Below are 22676 nucleotides of genomic sequence, written 5' to 3'. Positions count from 1 at the left end.
AAAGTCGATGAGAATAACATTTGTCCTAATTACTCCTACAGGAACTGCGAAAGTACAAGGAAAATGAGAAGGATACGGAGGTGTTAATGTCAGCACTTTCAGCCATGCAGGATAAAACACAGCACTTAGAGAACAGCCTGAGTGCAGAGACAAGAATCAAGCTGGATCTGTTCTCTGCGTTAGGAGATGCAAAACGGCAGCTTGAGATTGCCCAAGGTAATGTGGGATAGTTTAATTCAACACATAGCGACTGAAATAGTGAAAATATGACAGAAAGGATATCCTACCTTTTTATTTAGGGATGGGCTACGGTCCCCATGCAGCATTTCAGCTTTCAGTGGGTTTTGGTCTTTTACAGCTCTCTGAATGTGAGCCTAAGCAAGCCAGCTGATCGGCTGACCTAGTTTGCCCAAGCTGTTAAACTGAAGACCATAAACGTCAAGATGCGAGTTTAAGTTAGTTTATCATGATTCTCTACATTTTCGTAAACCACTACCTTAAAGCTGGAGCATTTCTTTTAAAGAGCTAGAAGATAAAATACTAGTTGCCATCTATTAAGCCCCTGTCTTTGAATCCTAATAATATTTTGATGCTCCTGAAGTAAATACAACCTAAACAAAAAAAAAAAAAACACAAAAACAAACGAAAAAAAAAAAACCCACCTGTTTTAAACTTCATGCTGGTGAGGCAAGCGTGGACGGTGGTGGCAGTGTTGGGCTGGTGTTGCAGCCACCAGAGGGAGCATGAAGCCAGTATAAACCCCTGCCCAGACTGTCCTTAGTTCAGGTGTGCAAAGCATGAAGCAAAATTAAATAACCTTTTGGTTTAGCACCTGTTTCACTTCCTTGCAGAAGTTTGCTTGGTTTCAGGGAAATTTGATTAGAGTGAGAAATTTTATTTCATTTCATTGGTGTTTCTCTCTATGTAGTTTCATAAAATGCTGTAGTGATGTTGTGAGTGTGCACAAAGAAGGGTTAGAAAAATGGTGAGGACAGTTTCAAAAATAAAGTAAATAATGCATTTAATAAGTAAACACCTATGCTCCTATAAGGCACTTGTAAAATGTGAATGGAAAAGTGCAGAAAAATGTTGAGCCATAGAAATAATCTTTCAGTATTGCAGCTGCAAATCCAAACAATGCAAAATCTAATGAAGTGCTATGTCTAGTTGCGTTACCTGGTAACCAGAGGTAATTAATTGTAGTTCCTCAACGCAAACCAGGAGTTACACGAGTTGTGCTTTTATTGATGTCATGTTAGAATGTTGAATGTCTTCTGGGTGTTACGCTTCAACAGCTCTTACCGTTGAACAGCTGGTGGAGGGTGAAAACATGCTGCTGGTTCTAAGTGATGTTATTTGCTGTTTTCAGGGCAAATCATTCAAAAAGATCAGGAAATCAAGGACCTAAAACAGAAGATTGCAGAAGTTATGGCAGTAATGCCCAGCATAACATACACTGCAGCCACCAGCACTCTGAGTCCTGTTTCCCCACATTACTCTTCCAAATTTGTGGAGACCAGCCCTTCTGGACTTGATCCCAATGCCTCTGTTTATCAGCCCTTGAAGAAATGAATGCCAATTTTCTTTTTGCCCAGTAATTTTGTCATGCTGAAGGCATCACACAGGAGTGTCTCTTGCAGTCAAGATGAAATTGTATTGTGTGAGACTGTATTCGTTGTCATTTAAAACAGGATAAAAGAACATCTGGATTGACTAGAACTGCCCATCAGTTTTTCTTGTAAATTTTTAGAAAACCTCACAGAACTTTGCAATTTATTTTCCTTGGCCAATGCATTAAAAACAATTCTTGGTTTTCAAGTAGCCAATTTTGCCTTTTTATGTACTCTTGCATGGTTTCCTCTTGAAAAATGCAGGGCTTTGCTTGATTTTGAACCCTTTCTTTTTTTTTTTTTTAATAAGTTGAATTTGCAGATTCATTCAGAAATAGTGAGGAAAAACCTTTAGTTTTTACAGTGAAAGGGTTAAATAATCTAACAAAGCTTTGATTTATAGATGTATTAAATACAAATATGTGATGTCGCAGAAGATAATTTGATTACCCCTCAAAGGACCAAACAAATTTCAGGGGCGTTGTTTAAGGGAAAGAATAAGAGAATAGATGATGATGTGACGGTGGTTGTTGTGTGAAATATTTATATTCCCATTGGTGTTTTTAGTCATTGAGAATTGCTAACAGTCTTGTTCACAGTGCCTTGGGAAAAGACATTTCAAGAGGAAACTTGATAGTTTAAACTATTTTTTCCCCCTTCACTGTCATCTAGCTTATATATCAAGCTCATTACAGAGTCTACTGCAAATTGTACATGGTAATTTGGATGTTCATTATAAACCAAGGTTACATCTTCTGTTTATTTTGATATAAACTCAGCAGTGTTCTGTAACTTGCCTTGATTATACTGCATCGTGGAAGGCACAATATTAATACAGGAAGCGTTATTGTGAAGGCGGAACTGTGCAATGTACTGTATACAAGAGACTGTAAAGCTGGCTAATAAAAGCTGCAGTTCTGGGTTTTTTTTATTTTATTCAACTGTGATTTACACTTTATATCACCTTGTGTTTGACAATTTAAATGGAGCTGAATATTTTTCAGCTGTTGTGCCAAGGAGTTTTTAAGGAGTTTTAAAGGAAACTCATAAATTGCACAAAGGTTTAAGTTAAAATGTATATTATACATTGATAGAAAGTGTTTGCACTGGCAACTTCTGAAGTGTTTCAGATTTTTTTGAGGGTGGGGATTGGAGGGGTGGGAAGCAAAATTGTATTGGAAACTAGCAGAATTACAAACCCAACATTATGATTTTGCAGACATGCAGTGGACTCTGGAAGGACAAAGTTCTTCTTAAAAGAAAAGAATTTTTTTTAAAAAGGTTCATGTTAATTGGCATGTATGCCTCATTAAAAAAAAATATGAAGTAGGACACGCAAGTCAATAGAAGTATTAAAGTTCCATCATTTTAATCACAGATATTCTTTTGGGATAAAATTTCTAGCTTTAGCCAGGTGTGCATGTTGCTGTCATTTGCATTTTTGAATCATCCTGTGTAATTGTCACCATAAAAGTGTTACTCAGAAATGTCATAGGTTTTTCATCTTTGTGCAAAACATGAAATATTGTCACTGACTTTTTGTGTTGAGGTTCCCCCATTTTGCTGCCTACTTTGGCACAATTTTCGTTCAGTACTTGGTCTTGGCTGCATTCTTTTTTTCTGTGGGGTTTACAAAGAATAAACGTTTTCTTGCAGATAAAAATATTTTTTTTTTGCCTTTTTAACTGACCTGATTTAGCCTGGTACAAAGAATACATTTTGTGTAAAGAGCACTCTGTTATTCCAGGTAAGTCTTCTCTTTTGCAACAGAGCTTCACTTCTGTGAAACAGAAGAACAGATGTTTTTGTATTGATTTATAAACTTAGCAAGTTACCCTGTCTGTGGGCTCTAAAAAAAAAAAAAAAGGTACATTTCTTGAAAATTGCAAAAGTGTGTCTGTAAGTAGTTTAGCCTTTGTTCCTTTCCAGCCATTCTCCTTACTGCAAAAGCAAACAAAAGATGGATGATGTGGAGGTTCAAGCATCGTCCTTGTCTAGACAAAAAGAACAAACAACTTCTCCCTGGTTTTCAGTATATCTGCTTAATTCTCTTGGCAGCCGCAGTTCCTGTTGTAAAATTTTTTATTGGGAATCCTGCAGTTGTATTTGGGGTAAATGAGCTGTCTTTTACATCTTTGCTTTGGCTGCTGCCGTAGCTCATCCTGACGTGGGTGATGCTCTCTGACTGCATCAGGCCTCCAGGTAAAATTTTTCAGGTACCAAGAAATTCCAACCTCATCTATTCTGTGGCTCTGCTGGAAGCACTGCCAGAACCCTCCAGTTCCTTGAGGACATATTTTTTTTTTTTTTTTTTTTTTTTTCCTTCTTCTCAAACCACCACCAGTCTGATGTACACATAGATCATTTCCTAATCAAAATACATTATAAATAAGGTTGCAATTTTAACTGATCACATTGCAGTGCAGCAGAAGTTGCATCCTCTGGTACCCTCCTCAGTTCAAATGGAAATGTTCCTTTAGGAAAGGTGAAAGTATTTGCAGGCAGCAGTCTGCTATGCAGGGTAAGTAGAGTGAGTGGAAAGAGATAATTTAAGCACTCAAATCTTATACCAGCCAACCTCTGGATCTTTAAATATTTAAATGTCTGAAATGGAAAATATCTTAATGACTCATCATAAATTGTACTTGCAAGATTAATATATGGGGAATTTAAGAACGTAAGACTACAGAAGGGTCACCTAGGATATTTTGTTTTTTCTACAGTCAATTTTGAAATATTACTGCAGAATAGATACTCTAGAGAGAACTGACAATGAAAAACTGAAGCATCCAGAACTTTTTCCAGCCAACTTAAGTCTAGGAAGAAAAGGTAATGGAAAGACAGGATTTCTCTGTAATGGTTTTGAGCACCTCAGGGTTTATCCTCACTAAAATTTTAAGTAGAGCGGAAAGCAATGTGTAATTTCATTTTTAATATTTAATGAAAAGCTCCTTTATTCATAGAATCTGTTCTATAACTGTGCTGAGATGAACTAGCTCCCCTTTCTTAGCATATTTCATGGTGGTGGAGAAGGAAGGGCTTAAATGCATGTGTTGAACTCAGTCTAGCTTCATCAAGTAACTTCCAGAAAGTAAAAAATCGCTGCTTTGACTGAAATGCCCTTTATGGCCAGCTGGAAATGAAGCTGGAGATACCAACTTCAGTGCAGGAAAGCGGTGAACTTCCATCTACCTTAAAGTAGCTCTTTCCTCTGGAGTCTGGAAGCAGAACAAACTTGTGGTATGTTTTTCCTTTTTCTTTCTTAATTGTTAAATCAGATTTGGAAATTGTTTGCTTATCCCAGCGTTGCCTTAAGCATGCTGGAATTCCACACTGGAGTAACTGGCTCCAAGACGGTTTCTTAGACCAAAAGAAGCGTGCCTGATCCTGCTGTTAACTGCGTCCAGGAGCTGGCTGCTCCGAATACGTTGTTATTGATGTCATTCATATGTGACAGATGGATTTTTTTTTTTTCTTGCACTTCAAAATAAAAATCAGACTCCTTCCAATAGCATTTGGTAGAAAACACTCTATTAAAAAGTTTAACCCTTTCCCTTTACCAATAGTGCCTGCCATTGAGAATAAGACTGTTCCCAAGATTAGCATCCGAGAGTGGAAAGAGAGCCTAACCCAAAGTCTGCATTTGACCTCTTCTGAGCAGGTTTGTGTACTGCTGGCACTGAGCACCACTGTAGGACAGCAATTTGATAACCTGCAGCAGTAAGTTGCTGTTTTGGTGTGGTTTTTTTTAAACTTATAAGTTTTAGTCATAAGCTCAATGGTTATTAAATATTCAGATAGGAGTCAGTGCGCAGTAGGGGATGTGTTTCTTTACTACTGGACATTTCCTTTTCTTGTACTGCAATTTGAAAGTCAAGGTCAGAAACAGACCTTCAGCAAGTTAATACATAATAGATTATAAAAATGAAATCTGAGATGCCACAATATCTTAATTGAATCAGCTTCTATGATGCACTAAAATAATACGCAGTCGTTTGACTAAAGCATTTCTAATAAAGGAGAATAAGCAGAAAAAAGGGCAAGAATCCATTTTCAATCAAGTTTAAATGTAAGTGACTCGTTTACCTATAATCTCTCTGAGTGGTAATTATGCTGTTCTAGAGCATGTTGTCAAGTTCAGAAAATAGTGGGGTTTACTGCTTACAATGAAAATCTTTAAACTATGTGTCTTACGTAATTAACAAGAAATTATTTCCCATCAAAATTTAGCTGGTATGAACAAAAATGGTTTGATTATAATAAAAATAATAGTGGCAGTTAGTGAAAGGTAGCCTGCTCCCTTTATGTTTCTGGAAATGCTCCAAGGAGTAGTACCGTTTTTGTGGGGAAATGCAGTTTTTTTCTTGCTCTACCCCCAAGCATTAGCTTAACAATTTCCTTTTCCTAACAAACACAGCTGTAATGCAGTACCTTGATCATAAACCAAGTGTCAGCTTCAGGTGAATTTTCTTATCCTTCCCTTTCAAGCCATTCCATTCAAAGTCTGATTGAAACATTCCTTATGCAAAATGCATGATAAGCATTTTAAAGACAATTTAAGATGGTGCTAAAACCAAGGGATTCCTAAGAGATTGAAATAACCAGCATTTTACAATCTTTATCTCTGTAATTGCTCACTTAATCAGATCTGTTTCCTCATGCATTTGCCACCATATCCTAACTTTCATTAACCTTGATTAAACAATTTGGTCTCTTGATGATCTTTTTAGGCAGTCTCTTTTTTTTTTTTTTGTACCCTCTTCAGGTGTATTGTCACTTAAAACCATCTGTTTATCTATAATTTCTTTTTTTAAATAGGCTTGGGTTGTTTTGTTGTGGTTTTGTTTTTTTTTTTCTTGGACCCCTCTATGAATTGACTGCTTTTTGGAATAATTGCAAGCAATTTTTATCACAAGAAGATTTATGCTTCATCTGCTTTTAGTCCTATGTATCAAAAAGCAAACTGAAGCGATTCTATAGGGTGCATCCATTACCCACAGGAATGCATTTCTGTCTGCAAAGCCCCTGGGGCTCTTTGGAGGGCAACAAGGTCCCACATCTGTAAGGAAACTGAATCGTATGCCAGCTTTAGAGACTTTAAAATACTAATCTGTTTTGATGGGGAAAAAAGATTAGTAGTAGTCTTTTATTTGTGATTAGCTTGAAGAAGAAAAAAATCCAAATACCCCTAAATCCCAAGTAAGTTTGGATCTGAAACTAACTGTTGTGGTTTGTAGCAGTTTTCAGTGAAAATATTTGAGATCTGGAGGACCTGGAGAGAACATGTCTTGGAGTTTTCTGCAAGTGAGAACTTACTGAAAGAAGTACTTTGTGTCCTCTCCGAAACAGCCACGAGAGGGCCCAGGATGCCTGGAGTGAGCCTGGCCCTTCTTAGAGAGCAAACCATGAACCCTACTCAGTCACCAACTTACTGGAAAAAAAATCTGTATCTTTTTAAGCAGACAACTGAATGTTATTTCATAGTCTTTCCGTTATGTGAAAGAATAGAAAATTCATCTTGGGAAGCCCAGAATGCTCAGAAATACATGGATCTGTCTGATAATAAAAGTATAATCAATATGCAAACATTGTCTCTGTGTGAGACTGTATAGAGATTCAGAGAAAGGGAAGAAAGAAGGCTTTGCTTTATTCTCCACATCCAGAAGCCTTTCTGTTGCAGAAACCGAAGCAATATAGATCCTTGGCTAAAATTTGATGCAAATACAGGAAACTTTCTACAGTGTATAGACCGATAGTAGTTCGCCTGTCTTCTGTCCATGGTGATGGTGCTTCCCTGCTGACCTGCCTTTACTGGGTGCCTCCCTGCTTCAGCTGCAGCTTGCCAGTAACTCTTTTCCCTTGGGAACGCTGTTATTACAGCTTAAATACCTTTTCAAAGACCCAGGCTATTCATGATACCCTACAAGCCATTGTGTCTTTGCTATCCAAAAGTGTAGAATTGTCACCCCCCCTAAAAGAAAGGTATTATTTAGAAATGCAGGGGAAAAACATTTAGTCCTGGACTAAAGTCTAGTTTATGATCCAGTATCTGACTACTTAGGGCTAAAAACAAGTTGCTGAACCTCCCCTCAGTTTGGAAAGGGGCGCAGCAGGTCTCTTGACTTGTATGGAGGAGCTGGTTTGGATTGCTGTCTGGAGTAATTCGTCTCATTAAAGTTCAATTTATAGTAAAAGATGCCTGGCATCAGAAGTCACTACATTAAAAATACTCTATGTTTACAAATACTCTTTTTTAACCTTAGACAAATTAACACTTTATGCCAAATTTTAACATGGGGCAGGGAGAAACCGCACCAGTGCTGTAAGATGTCCCATTAACAGCCTGTTGTTGTGGAGTTGACCTTCGTTAGCTCGTTCCTTTGGCTTCCTCATTTAAATGCAATTCTCCACGCCGGCTCCTTTAAACTCTGTGCTGTGTTCCATTGCCCAGTGTGTACAGCGTGCATCGCCACGCAGCTGTACAGCGGGACTGAGCCGGCCGGTGGGTGGGAGGTTATTCTTTTAAGGATGAGGAGGATTATGGAATAAATATGCTTTCCTTTTTTTCCCCCTGTCCCCCTTCCATTTAGTTATTTTTAACTCCTTTTTTGTTACCTACATTAGTAATCCATAAGTAGTGCTTACAAGTCTGGACTGAACCCAGAGCGTTTGTGCCTTGTGTTATACGTATACAGACAATGAGCGGCTTATTTTGCCCTGAAGTGCTCAGAGCCTGAGTGGACTTGCAGAAGAAGAGAGGGAAAATCAATCAAACGAGCAGCACAGCAGCGTTCCCGTTTTACAACTTGGCTAAGCAAGATGCAAGCATGCTGGGTTTGCTTTCCCCCCCCCTCCACCGCCTCAAAGACCACTCTGCTGGGGCCAGGCTTGCAGAGGAGCTCGGTGAGTATGCTGGTGCCCAGATGGGAGCTGAGCTCTTTGCAAAACTCATCTTGCTGTATGAATTTCGGCAGGTTCAAGCCCTTGGCAGAGCTGGCAACTCAAATAAGACCTAGCAATTCAGACTTCAACTGCTGCTACATCTAAAGATTCATGTCCACTGCTCCAAGGAGTCAGTATATCAATGCGAGTGCAGAGTATAAAAATGGACCTGCCCTTTCATAATGGCATTTTTACATATCATTAGCACAACTTTCCAAACCCACTTGCAGCAAAGTGAGGCCTTAAGGCTCTTTCCATCAGTGGATAGCTGGCTTACCAGGTACAAATGATCCCTTTAATGTTTTGCAAGGACACATTTTTTTTCCATATGCCTGTTCAAATTTGCTGAATTTGGTTGAGTATCATTCACCTATTTTTTTTGTCACTACACTGAAAAAAAAATTCTATACATTATAGCTAATCTTTTTAGCCTATATTTCGGAGTGCCAGTAGCTGTGCATTACGAGTGCAGATTGATAAAGCCTGATACTCTTAATTTTCTGGCTCTAATACAGAAATGCGAAAGTTTATTTCCTATTCTCTTTTACCTGGTCTTCCTATGGAAGTATAAGTATTTCTGTACAGCTGGGTGTCTGTCTGTCTGCTTCGGCTTAGTTTTAAAATCAGTTTGCTAATTACAGTTAAAATTGGCAGCAAATCATTAACGCTAAGGGTATACAAGCTCCTACAACCTTTGAGAAAACAGGCAGTTGAGGAGAGGAGGGGGAGACCGTTTGCTGCTGCGGGAAGAGCTCTGCATAGAGGTCGAGTCTTCTTAGGCTTTATAGCTAATCAGGAGACCCGTATCCACAGGACTGCAGGTACTGCAAGTAGTGTGTTTGTGCAACTGCTTTGTGTTAAAGCCTGTTTAAAACAAACCAAGTTGTACTTGTTCAAACAAAAAGGCTTGGCTGACAACAAAATAACATTATTCCTTCTCAGACAGTAGTCTTGTCATTCATGCTTTGCTTTTGAAGCATCTAATCTGCTCTGATCTGCTACAAAAACTTTATTTTGTATGTTGGGCTTTAGAGGGTCACAGCCAGTTTTGAATGATGCCAAGAAATCGGGATCATTGTAACTTTAATAACCATCTTCCTCATGACAAGATCCCTGGAGGAAATCATTTAACTTCTCTCTACTTGCTTACCCATCTGCAAAATGGGATTTTTGTTTCTTGGCTTCTCAGGGAAATATTTTAAAGCTCACTCCGTATTTATTGCTGCTTTCAATGCTTAGGGCATTATTAAAATGTTCGGTATGTCTGAGGACTTCACTGTGTTCAGACATACAGGAATGCAGAGGCCGCATGTAATCGTTTACAGGTAGGAATTTCTCTGGCAGAGATTTTGTAAAATAGTTGGCTTCCTCCTATGTCTTACCTTGCCCACAGCTGCAAAACCTTAGTAACAATAAAAGGAAAACTTAAATATATGCATATTTCTAACAAAAGAGTCCAGTATCTTCTCATCCCTCTCTTTTTAATTTGTTTCTGATTTATCATGGGTGAAGAAAAACGGAAGGAAATGTAGTAATGCGATAGAGAACAGCAGGACCCCCACTTAGGCATTGACAGGGGAGAAGCTGGAGGAATTGAAACCATGAGTTCTACTACATATTACAGCACGAAGTAATGCATTAACAGGCTGATTCCCATGCTGTGTTTCTAAATGGCAGCAATACTTAGAAAGTCAAAACGCTCCTCAAGTATTCAAACACAAAGGCAAGAGTTATTCACTGCAGAGGGAGCCTGTTCAATTATCCCACATGCACCAAACCACTTAAAAGGGAGCATTATGTGGTGGTTCAAGAAGAGCTCTGCAAAGCCCTGAGCAAGAGTAGGTTCTGCTCCCAGCCCTGTCACTGTGACTTGCTGCAAAAAGGGGGGTTTTAGCTGAAAAATGGTAAGGCAGCTTCTTGCCCCATAGAAACTGATCTGTGGAGACACTGGAGGGAGAAGGATTTAATGGGAGAATTTTCTCAGCACTTCCTCCTTACTTTTTCTGGCATTGCATGTTTAATAGTAGTTAGGTTAACCAATACTTATTGATTCCCCTCTGCCCTTAGCTGAGTTTGCTTTGCAATTTCTTTGTATTTCAGTTGCGCCAGCCGTGTGTCTGCCGTGCTCTGAAATAGGTGGTGATCCAAGGAAGCAAAAAATTAAGGGTAAGAAACACCATCGAGTTCTTCCCAGCTTGTCTATCTGATCTGGTTGACTCTCTAGTGAGCTTGTGAAACAGCAAGTTTATTTGTTCCGTGATAGCACTTAAAAGAGCTATTGGACAGGGATTCAAAATAATCACTGGCAACTGAGCAACAGCATGCTTTGGGGTCCCTGTTGCTTTTTTCTGACCTTTAAAATTCCTGGGGCTCTCGGAACAACTGCAAAGTCCCACAAGCCAAAGCAATCGCTGAGCTGAGATATCTTGCTTGACAGGTAGAAGTTATTCCCTCCCAGCTGGGCTTTCTGTGCAGTACAGCTCTGAAGACGTACATCTCCCTCTGCTCGGTGCTTGGCTCTTTAGAGAAGCGGGTCCCTTATCCTAAAGGAGGTGATTTGCTTAGCGGGACCCCTTTCTTCATCTCCCTTGCTTTTTGCAGCCAATAGGCAGCTGATGGAGTTTCAGCCCATTGAAAGTTTGTGGTCTTTCTTGATTGGATTTTGCATTGCATGGCTGCCAGTAATACTATTTCTCAAAGCCCAGGCTTTGAAAATTACTCAGCCTTATGTTTGGCAGTGCAGTTAATAAGTGACATAATTACAGTTCTAGGAGCAGATCCAGTACCTTTAGAAAGTGCAGTGGAATCTAAATACCTTCTTCCTTCTCTGCCTTGAAATGGCATTCATTTCTTTCTCCTCTAAATGGCAACAGAATTAATTTTGGAGACACCTGTTGCTTGAAGTGGAGTCAGTGGATTAATAAAAGCGTTAATTATTAAAGCCTGCAAATGCTCCCTAATGATTGTTTGCTGCAAAGTTAATGTTTGATTGGAGAAGGTCATCTGCAAGCCTGAGTAGAAAACCTGTCTCTGTAATAGCAGGTGAAAGCACAATTACCTTCTCTTCATGATATGCACTGGTGCTCTCTACTACGCTCCGCCTGATCATCCTAAACAATGAGCGTGGAGGAAGAGCTGTTCTGCCATAGGACAGCTGCAACGCAAAAGGTCACCCTTTTTAATTAAGTGGGAGAAATTACATCTGTTACTGTGCTTCCTCAAACGAGGCATGGGCACGTTGTTCTGTATCCCTACCTGAAAACGAACCTCAGGCTGAGGGTGGTTTGTGGTGGTGTGCACAGCTTCCTGAAAGCTCAGTTAGCACGTAGCAGGCACGCAAAGGAAATGAGCGGGTGCTATGTTTTTACACCCATAATCTGCGCTGAAATGATGTGCAGTTAGAAGTGTCTAGCAATACTCTGTGCTGCAAAACTCGGCCTGCTGTGCAGCTGGGGTGAAGGGCATCATCCCAAAACCTGTGTGCAACTGCCCAACTGCCCGTATACGATCTTCAGGTGTAATTGAACTGAATGGCACCAGCAGGTATCTTCCCCAAAAGAGATGGGCATCCCATTGCTCCAGCTGAAGAACGATCTTCTCTATTAATTTTAGGTCTAAGGCATGCTGCTGAGCCTTTCTGATCTGATCTCATAGGGGCAAGTTAACTGCAGGCTAGCCAGAGTCTGTGACAGAGTTTCAATACTGAATCCTGCGCTTTGACTACTTCCCTCTGCTGAAAGTTAATTGGAAAGGACATCAAGAATCTGGCTTAACATTTTGATTTTCCTGAAATGATGGTTGGTAGTACTAAGGGTGGGAAGAGACCTCAGTTTTTCCCAACCCTGCCACTCACTTTCTTTGTGGTTTTGGGCAAAGCATTTAACCTGTGTGTGCTTTGAACAATTTTTCCTGTTTTAAATAGGGATGATAACGTGCAACCTTGAGAAAAACCCTCGAGAGCCTTGTAGGAAGGGCGTTGTCACAGCGCTGCCAAGTTCTGTAGTTGTTAAGAGAACGGATGTTTAACTTCACAGTTCAAAACAAAACCCTCTTTGAGTAAAGCGTTGCATGTAGCTGCTGGGTTTTAGGCATTAATAATGTTGCAAGTCCTTATAGATGCTCCCTAGCTCATTGCTTCATCAGAGGGATGAAACCAGTGTGTTTTGCAAAAGGAAACATAGAGTGGGAGTATCAAGAGGTGAGTCTCTGCCAGAGGTGAACAGTCAGAAACAAAAAGGAGGAGAGCAGCCAAATGCTCTTTGGTGGAGCTACACCTCAAATGAACAAGGGACACAGTGTAAGAACCTTCTTTATAGTAAACAAAGCAGTCAGTATGTAAAAAGCAGAGTTAGAAAGGGTGGTTGCTGACATGAAGAAATAAAAGCTGCTGCTTTATCTTTCAGAACTGACAAGGGCCTTGAAAGCGTCTGCTGTGAAAGTGCTGTTCCCCAGGAGGAGGAGGATGAGGACTTCTAAGACGTCTCAGGTGACACATAGTGCCAGGAGAAGCCCTGTCAGTCTGATAAAGGATTGTGAGAGATCATCAGGTGGGAGAGAACTGAAATAAATTCTGACCTTTTGATATAGGAAAGCTCTCGTACTTCATGGACTGTCCCTGCAATTGTCGCACCTTTGGGGATCTCTTCATTAACCCCTTAGATGTTTGTAGGCAGGCTCAAAGGAGCAGCTTCTCTCTCCTGGGATTTTGGCCCCTTGCTTTGCAGCTTCAAATTAAGCCAATAAAAGGGGATTGAGCGGAATCCAAGCTGCACGTGCTCCTATCGTGGTGAACTACAGGGAGAAATCTCCTGACAGATTCTGACAACAGGAGTCACAGCAGCGAGAAAACAAGGAGCCACAGCAGCGAGAAAACAAACACACACTGTCTGGGACTTCAGGGGTTTTGTATATTCAGCCAATTGAGATTTATCAGCCCTCTTTTCGCTATAATTCACAGGGACATGGGAATGTTTCAGTTACAGCAGCACTGCTAGGCAGTGAATGACTGTGTGACTCTGGGAGCTGGGGCAATTCCTGCTTGTAGCTGTGACTACGCAAGCGTGGGGTGAAGCAGCCTGTCTGTCCTCTGCCAGGGGCTACAATTAAGCCTCTCAGGCCCGTTTAAATGATACCAAGGCACAGCTCCAGCGAGAGGTCTCTCCCTTTTGCTAATTTACGCTTGTTGTTGATCACTTAATGTCTTCCATTTGAGCATTTCACTCAGCAGAAGAAAGGTCAACAAGGCAGAGCAGAGTTCTTGGCTTACACATCTGCGATGCCAGGCTCTTTAGGAAGTGCCTGACACTCGCAGATCTGTAGAGTGTCTGGTGAAGGATGTCGGTATTTTTGCCATGGAGTAGGTCAGTATTTGTAAGCTGTCTGTGGCGGAGCCTCTTGTTTATGGAAGGATGTGGACAGCAAGTGACAGAGAGGGACCCAGACTTCCTATGTGTGAGTGGCTTCATGAAGTGCATTTCAGAGCCTATAAGGATGATTGATTTCTTCCCAGACTGGTGCTGGTGGGGTACAGGCCAGGCTACACATGAAAGGTTGGTGTGGGTTTTTTCTTTTTGTTGTTGTTTCGGGCGTTTTTTTAAGTGAGAAAAGCCTCCAAATCCCGTATCCAATTGAAGCTGCAGAAAGAATGAAGGTTGGCAGAACGTAATTATCTAAATTGGAGTTCAGCCAGGACCCTGGGGCTCACCCTCCTCCTCCTGTGAAAGTGCCATGGGATATTTGATAGCTATATTGGGTCCAACCACTCGGTTTTATGTATCCCTTGAAAGGCTGGAGCCGCTGGTGCAGGAAACCCTCTTGGCTTCCTGCTGGAGCTAAGACTATGTAGTAGCACCTACCAAATCTTTCCTAGCCACAGCTTGCACCACCTGAATTTTCTTTGGCAATCCCTCTCCGGGTTCTGCCAGCTGAGAGCCTGCTTCTTCGCGTGTGGGATCTGGCAGGATCGTAGCCCAGAGGCAGTACATCTGCAGGCTCCCCTCGCAGCTTTGTCTTTATTACTGCTATGGCAGGCGACCACATCTTTGATCGCCTTCTCCCCCGCGCCCTCCCACATTCAGCTGAACACTCCCCCAGAGCCTGCAGCAGGGAGGGAATGCAAGATATGCAAGTTCTCTGTGCCTAAGCATTTTGCTGGTGCAGTTCCCCGAATCCCCTCGCTTTTGGCCACGTCTAGACACGTCAGCACAGCGTGGCAAGGTAGGGCAGCTTGCGTTTGCCAGGGCATGAAGAGGAGAGTCCTGGATTTGTTGCTGTGACTGTGTAACAAGCCCTGCCTTGTTCAGTCCTGGTGTGATCAACAGGACCAGGGCTTCTCTGGCTGCCCTGTCACCGCGTGGGAGGGATGTCATTACGGGCTCTGCCCAGCTACTGTCAGCAAATGTGCTCCCAGGCTAGCGAAGGGGTGGTCAGACATCTGCGTGTCACTGCTTTGTCCCAGTGGCCAGAACACACCAGAAAAGTTCTTTCTTCTAATTCTTTGGCTTAAATATTTCATGCGACCCAGGAAAGTCCCAGTGGGAGCTGTGCTGTGCACTTTGAACATGGGCCACGTGAATGGAAGTGGTGTATTAATTATTATGAAACAGCTCCGAGAAACAAATGCAGGTTGCCATGGAAGCACCAGCAGCGACAATGTCACCTCATTTTTAAGATGCTTTCAATGTTCCAAATGCAATTTCCCTTCTCTTTTAAAAGAGACAACGGCAAAATATCCCGGTAGAGGGGAGATGGGGCTGTGTCCACAGGCTGTGCAAAACTTGACTCCCCTTTAGTACAGCTGAGAGAGCAACTTCATGCCCAAGCCATGGGGAAAGGGCACAGGGGGCTGCGGGTGGAGAAGGTAACCTGGGAGGCGAAGGAAAGCACAGGCTGGAGATCCAGGGAATAGGCTGTGCTTTTCCCACCCAGAGATATAAGGGCTGGGGACCCACAGGGCAGCAAGTCTTGTGACCCCTGCTCCTTGGGAGGTTTGAGGTGTACCAGGAGAAGAGTTAAACATTAAAGAGGGTTAGAATAGGGACACAGGAAGCTGTCTCTGAGGATTTGAATGGAATAAATTGAGATCTTATATGAGAGAGGAAATGAGGCAAGCGGTAATGTTGAGAATTGATAATGCTGATTTAATGAATGCAAAAATTCAAATTATTGGAGAGCAATGAAAAATACAATAGTAAATGCCTGGAAGCTGGGTTCTCCCTGCCCCTTTCTATGCGAAGCAAAAAGGTGACCTTTTAACCCACTTTATTTTAATGAACTTTTTGTTGCCTGACGTGCCCCAGGAACTTGTAATTTTAGTGCGTGTAGCCAGTACTGGTAAATCTGAAGGAATGATGAGTTGTAGCCAAGTCTTGGCTTGTCTGCTCTCACGTAGTCCCATCTGCAGGCTGCAAGCATGCACCTGAAGGCAGTAGTCTTTAACTGGTCGTGTGGTGCCATCTGCCAGCCAAGCGACCCTGACCAACAGGCAGGTGGGTTCTGCTGAGCCATGGCTGGGGCTTTGCTCCCCACAACCTGCACGTGTCACCTTGCAAATGGGTCCATGTCAGCTCAGGCAGCTCCCGTGGCACCGCCAATGGGCATCCGCTGATGGATTTACTGAGCCGCTGAATTGCGATCGCATACGAGCCAGTATCCCGCACGCTTGTGGGTGTTAATAGCAGAAATGCAACAATTGTCCTATTCTGGCTGCGCTTGTCCTGTAACACAAACTATTTCTGCCTTCGGAGCTGTGCTTGTTTTGATCCTGCAGTTAGTCTCTCACTTCGCTTTTGTTCTCTTGCAATTGCCTAATTTCTTGATTCTGTGGCCCCTGCCTTGTTTTTTGGGTTGTCTTTGCTGCAGTACTATGCATGCTTAAAAACCTGCGCTGTTAGCCACCTCAACAAGGGCCTTACGGATATTTCTGCAGTGCTCAGAGCATGAGTGGAAATAGATTTACTGGACCCATGCTGTTCAAAACTGGTGGGGGAAAAAAAAAGTTAAAATTTCATAGATTCCCAAGACCCAATGTCTCTGCTCTCTGAAACCTTTCAGTGTAAGGATTTCTGCTGCCTTAGAGGATCTTTTATGAAGACCCCAGTTGCCAACACTGACGGAAGCAATTTTATCTAGGAAGGCTAGGATGATGGGCGGGGAGCTGGGGCTCTGGCTCTTGGACCACTCATGCTTGCACAAAAGGGATTGTGTCCCTGTGTTTTTCACCCAAAACTGTAGAGGGGCTACTCCACCATTCATGACCAGCCTTAAAATCTCTCTTGGACTAAAAAAAACTTCTGCAACCCACTGAGTGTTTGAAAAATTCACATATTCTAAAATAGAGTACTAAAAAAACGCATTTTAGCTAAATAACTAATGTAGCTCAGCCTGAGGTTTGCGTCGTTTGCTCCTGAGATGAGGAGGTTTTACTCTAGGGCAAAACAAAAATCAAAACAAAAAAACTTTGCAATGTTTTCCAGTGACCTTGGATGACCACATGCAGAAGGAAGACTGTAATATTCCAGCTATTAAATCAAGTGATTGTGGATTTTGATTCTTTGCTGAAAGGCAGTGATATCTCCTGCAGTAATAGCGTGAGCCAGAGCCAAGCCAGTGGGCAGCAGGCGGGCATAGATGAAAAGTAAGTACTCTCCTTAGATTCATTTTAATTCCCTCTGTATCTTATGATAACTGTTAAATCATCAGCACCGAGAATAGCATTTGTGGTTATTAAAAGCATCCGTCAGTCCACTTAGCCACTGTAGCCGGTGCTAACCCCAATCTGTCTGTTTTATGCTTCTGCTGTGTTGACTCTGCACCTCTGCAATGATAACAGGGGTGCTGATGTAAAGAGGAGGATGGCAGGCAGCGTTGGCTATGCCGGAAAGCAGAGGAAGATGCGCAGAGACTTTGGAATTCTCTTCATAAAGGAAAAAAAAAAGAGTAGAAAATTTATTTCTCAAAGGTTTGGCCGCTGCCAAGCCTCGGCCCCCATCCAAAAGAAAGCTGTGACACTGCTTGCTGGACTTTAGCTGCAAACACACTCCATTTGCATCAGTGGCTGGCCTGTTAGCAGGATGGTTTCAAGGAGTCCCTGGCAGGCAGGCTGGAGTACGTGGTAAGTGGGCTTCCCAGCTGAGTCTCGCAGTGTTCTTGGTTGTCCGGTCTCTGCCTGGCACATCCCATCAACTGCAGTGAGGCTTAAAAGCTCCCAGCATCCCTTCACAAGCAATTTTAATGCTTTGGCAGCTGAGCTTGGAGGCTCTGGGGTGAAAATCCTTCTCCCAGAGTGATGAGGATGGTGACCTCGTAATCCTAGAGAGCAAATGTCAGCCTGAAGCTCAGGAAAGGGAGGAAAAAAACCCCAAAGCATCAAAGGGGACACAGATGGTCAAAAACTGACGGAGAGCACAGCTCCCTGGCAGGGAGCCTGTGGGCATTAATATGAAAGCAATTGTTCTACAGATGCCCAGTTCTTCTGATAAACCAAGTTCTAGCAGCTGATGACAAGACAGGAGCCATTTAACTAAACAGCAGGAAATACAGATTTTCCAGTACATTTCTGATGGATTTTTTTAAAAAATAATGAGGTTTGTGGGGTTTGTGTTTGTTTTGAGGGATTTTTTTTTGTCTTTTTAGAAAAGCCTCCATTCATTTGAGCTTTAAAAAGGTCCTGTATTTCCTATCCTTTCTGTTTCCAACCTTTATGTACAGCAGCTGCTGAGAAGTCCAACTCAATGTCCGCATGCCATACAAGTTTGCAGCACCAGCAGCGAGCAGTTTTTAACAGCCTGAGTAGTCAATGCCTTTTCTGTCTGCTCCTCGGCCGCTGGCAGTGCCTGTGATGCTGTAATGAAGCCTGCTCACACAGCCAGGCTGGGTTCAGCACACGGGCGGATGATCTGCATGGGAAGCCAGCTCCAGCACCGAGCCACTGGCAGCGGGCGGTTTTGGGCTTGCTCCTGACCCAGCTCTCCAGCATGTAGCAAAGGAGAGCGCTGTGGCCTGAGAGAAAATGCCATGGAAGTCTGTACCTTGAACTCTTGCCATTGTTAATTAACCACATAATCTCTCTCTTATGCAGCACTCTTCATCAGTTCATTTGTCTTGCTCTCTTCATTTGGCAGATGGAGAAGCTCAACCACAGAGGACCAACGTTTTGGCCAATTGTCATCCATCGAGCTCATCTGTGGAAGCCAAAATAAACCAAAGTTCCCCAAATGCCAGACCAGCATGCTAACCACAAGGTAACACTGTTTCCGTCCTATTCTTCCTGTCAAATTTGATAAAATTACTCTTATTTCTCCCTTTTGATTCCTCTTGAAGTGCTAGAGTGGTTCCCACATGATTCCCCAACCTACCTCAAAACTTTGTGCCTCTTGCTCTGTGAAAGAGCACAGCATTTGATGTCTGATAAGCACGAGCAGAGCCACAGCGGAGCGCGGGGAAAGGGGATCTGATGTTCCTTTGCAAGAATGGGCAACTGGGGCTGCAGTGTGTCAGGCTTGCTGGTGCTGAGAGCATCCCTGGGGAGGAAGGTCTGTCCTCACCACGACAATGCTCTAAATTTCTGCTTGCTCATACCAGACACAGCCCAAACATGGATTTTTCACTGGGCCAACAGTGGGCTGGAGGAGAAGCAAAATATCCCTTCTCATGTCCCGCACAGCAGCTGAGGATGTTTCTTCTAGCCTGGCACCCTCCACCAACCTGCTAGAACCTGCGCGCAGAACGCTGTTCCCCAAATGCGACGTGATGCAATAGCAGCCCAGCATTTCTCCGCACAGTCTCTCCTCAGCAACTGGAGAAAACTAACAATGACAAAAGGTGCCCTTAAGGGTATTTACTTCCCAGAGGAATGCACTTAAGGGCTCTGCGAAGCGCACTGATGTTATTAAAAGGATGTGCGCGGGGGAGCGCTTGTCAGCCCTAAGTGAAATTGATAAAAAGATGTTTTATGCAACAGGCTGTATTTAAATCTAAGGGACAATTTAAGCTGCTTTGTGGGTAATAGCATCTCTTTGATTGAGAAGCCACGTTTTAAATATGGAATTTGTGAAAGTGAGCATGTTGGTGACCCTGTTTTCAGGGAAGGCACTGTTATGCATGTTGCAGTGAGCAATGGGACTTGAGGCACAGTGGAGTGAATTTAACCCTTCAGTGGCTTTCAGCTGATTCAGGACAAGCCCCTCAGCTCTTTTCTGGCACGTCAGAGGTCTGGCTTTGGTCCCTGGCCACCGTGTGGTGACTGCGCTCAGTTGGGAGCACCAGGTTTGAGAGGAGAAGTGCAAATGCCCAGCTTCAGGCTTTTAAAGGGCTGACAGCAGAGAGACATTTACGCCAGCCCAGATCTGAAACCCTCTCCTGGTTAATTGCCTTCTGCCTGTGCAAGATCAGCCTCTGTTTCAGACAACTATCACATTCATTATCGTTCCTTTTCTGAGCTGTCATCCAACGTTACTGTTCCCCGCCGCACTCCACCCCAGATCTTGGCTCCTTTTCAGTGCTCCCTTGATGCAGTTTGGCATCTCTCTGGGCGAGAAAGCGCTATTGCTGCCACCTTCCCCTATCAATATCCCTTTCTTGTAGTGCCCTTCTGCCTTGGTGCTCAATACCATCAACTCAGTAATTAGCATCGCGTTATAATTGAATTGTCAAAAGGAGCTTGCATCAGAGCTGAGCAAGTCAGCAGGGTTACTGCTGTCTCCTTTGGACTTTCATCATCTTTTTAACGTCTTTTCTTCATCACTTTATCATTTATTAGTCACGATTGCATCTAAGGATTAGATTGGGAGCCTTTTGGGGCAGGGTCTGGGTCTCCATACTCCTTCTGCAGCATGCCTGCAGCGCCGCAGGCAGCTAGAAACCTGCATCAAGGGCTGCTGTTTGGTCCCTACCCCTTGAAGCCTCAATCTTCCTTCAAGCTGTGTGCTAAATCCCCAAAGCAACCGAGGGGGATGTTTCCAGAGGAGCTTCAAGTGGCAGCAGATGTGCAGGGGGTTGCCTGCCCAGCCAGGTAGAACCAGCTGCTAAAACCATAGCTGGTAAGTGCTGGTAAGCAGCTGAAGTGGCTGCTAAAAAGGGCTTGAACAAGCTCACGCCGCCTGCTGATGCCCCTCTTGGGAGCTGCTCCCATCCTCCTCTGCCCAGTCCCGTTCAGCCTGGGCCGTGCTTCTAGTCCGGGCTGTGTGCCCTGGTCCTGCTTTCAGCACTGACGCTCAGCACATGCCAGGAGAGGGCTGGGTGCTGAGCACCTCTACGCCTCTGTCAGGACAACTCTCCCACCTCCTCCAGGCAGCGCAGAAGTACGTTCGAGCCTCTGATGTAGCAGGGGGGAAAAAGCAGCCGTGCCAGGCGCTGGGCTTGCTGCAGTCAAATACAAAACAACTTCTCTGCCACTGCAACTCATCCTCTTGGCCATGAATTTTGGGTTTCCCTTTTGGCAGCAGCATCAGAGAATTTGCAGATGAAAAGCTGCACAGCGGAGGAGCGGGGCCGGAGCAGGAAGAAACACCACGCTGCGGGTTTACCAGGCCCCCACCGAACACACTCTCCTCTTGTCTCGCTGCCACTTCCTACAAGATTAATGCAGAGAGCACGTAGACAACGCCTTGGCAGAAATAAACACGTTTTCCATTCATCTGGGAATCCCGGCGATCTCTGTTCATGCTCCTGCTCGTAGCCAAGCCACGAGCTTTCAAAACACCATTGGGACCCATTTTACAGTAGCATTTCCAAATAAAGACGGCAGTTCTTACACAGCAGTTTGCAGGGCTGAGAGAGGAAGCAGAGCCATGTGTTGTCTCATTTGCAGGTGCTTTGACCTCTTTTTTCCTGGGACTGTTTTGCAGCAATACTTCCAGTCTCCTCTCCCCACTCTGGGATGCTCTGAAATTCCTTAGGGAGCTACTGTTGCTTTTCACCAGAAGCAGGACTGCAGGGTGTGGAGGAGAAGAGCCTGCATCAGGACACACAAGCTGGAGAGACTCGGGCACCCGGCTGCAAAGATGTCTCTGGCATGGCTGCTTTGCATGCCAGCAAAGGTTTCCAGCAAAGCTGGGCTCTTCTGAAAGGATTAGGCTGACTTCCCAGCCGACTTAGGTGCTGACTGAGGGCGGATCTGTGGAAGGCAGCTGGGAAGGTGGAAGTGCCCAAGGGCTAGAGCGGGAGATGCGATCCAGGAGATACTTTCTGTGCAGGTGGCTGGCAGGCCAGGACAAGTCCCTTCAGCGCTCCTGTCTACGCAAGCCGGTGTCAAATGCCCTGAGGAACCTGTGAGGAGGAGGATACCGTCACTCCCGATGTAGCAAGAGAGACTGGAGAAGCATAGCTCCAAGAAACTACTTGTACGCTGGACATCAGTGGTGACCCCAGCTCCCATTTAGGACTGGCTCTGGCAGAGGAGGGCTGTATGACCCCCCTTCCCTCACTGTTTGCTGAGAACTTGAAGAAGTCCTCTTGCAGCTGGGGCTAATTCAAGGCCGTCAGAGCCTGTGGCACCCATGGCCTAGCTCTGCACAGCCCTTGCTCTGCACACAGAGCAGCAAGCTGGCAATCGGTGCAAGCAGCATTACTGCAAAGACTGTGCGGACAGGGGTTAGTGTGCCAAGATGGTGGCACTTCATCTGGTCCCCCTTTCAAGCAGATGAGGTACTTTGCTGCTCCCCACACACACATCAACTGTCCAGTGCCCCTACAAGCTTCTCAGCTGCCATATTTCTTTCCTCATTAAAATTAAAACACCCAGACCTATGTGTTTCAAAGCCCTTCCTGTTCTTGCATTCACCGAGCTACCTGTCCCTGCACTTCCATTCACCCAGCAAGGATTTGCTCAGGAGCAGGGACCTCTGCTTTGCTGTGGGCTGCAGGAAGAGTGAGCTGCTAAATGTCTGGAGGACAGGACTGTGCTGAGAATAATCAATATTTTATGATGCCTTCCCAGGCAGGCAGGCTGGGGGGGGGTTGACAGCCCAGAAGGAGATGCACTGCTTGACCCGCAGCTCCTGGCAAGTGGAGATGCTGCATTCAGAAACAACCAAACACCGTGGGACTTCAGCAAAAGGGAGTCAAGCGCTTCTGTTGCCTGCTACGCAGCCCTGGCTTCCTCGAGGAATGCTGAACGAACGGGAA

General features: G+C 43.9%; 1 protein-coding gene across 1 annotated transcript in view; it reads left to right on the top strand.

Moving 5' to 3' along the window:
* MACO1 (macoilin 1) overlaps positions 1-3252 on the top strand; it is a 32164-nt gene extending 28912 nt beyond the window's left edge. Inside the window, exons 10-11 of the mRNA XM_035904021.1 lie at positions 42-216; positions 1370-3252. Coding sequence (XP_035759914.1) covers positions 42-216; positions 1370-1572 — 378 coding nt within the window. The 3' untranslated portion in view covers positions 1573-3252. The remainder of the gene's footprint in view (positions 1-41; positions 217-1369) is intronic.
* The last annotated feature ends 19424 nt before the right edge of the window (positions 3253-22676 follow it).

Source organism: Egretta garzetta, unplaced genomic scaffold (genome assembly GCF_000687185.1).
Source record: "Egretta garzetta isolate BGI_Z169 unplaced genomic scaffold, ASM68718v1 scaffold101, whole genome shotgun sequence".
NCBI lineage: Eukaryota > Metazoa > Chordata > Aves > Pelecaniformes > Ardeidae > Egretta > Egretta garzetta.
Note: the sequence above shows the minus strand (reverse complement) of the source record. Positions and strands in the feature narration are given on the sequence as shown.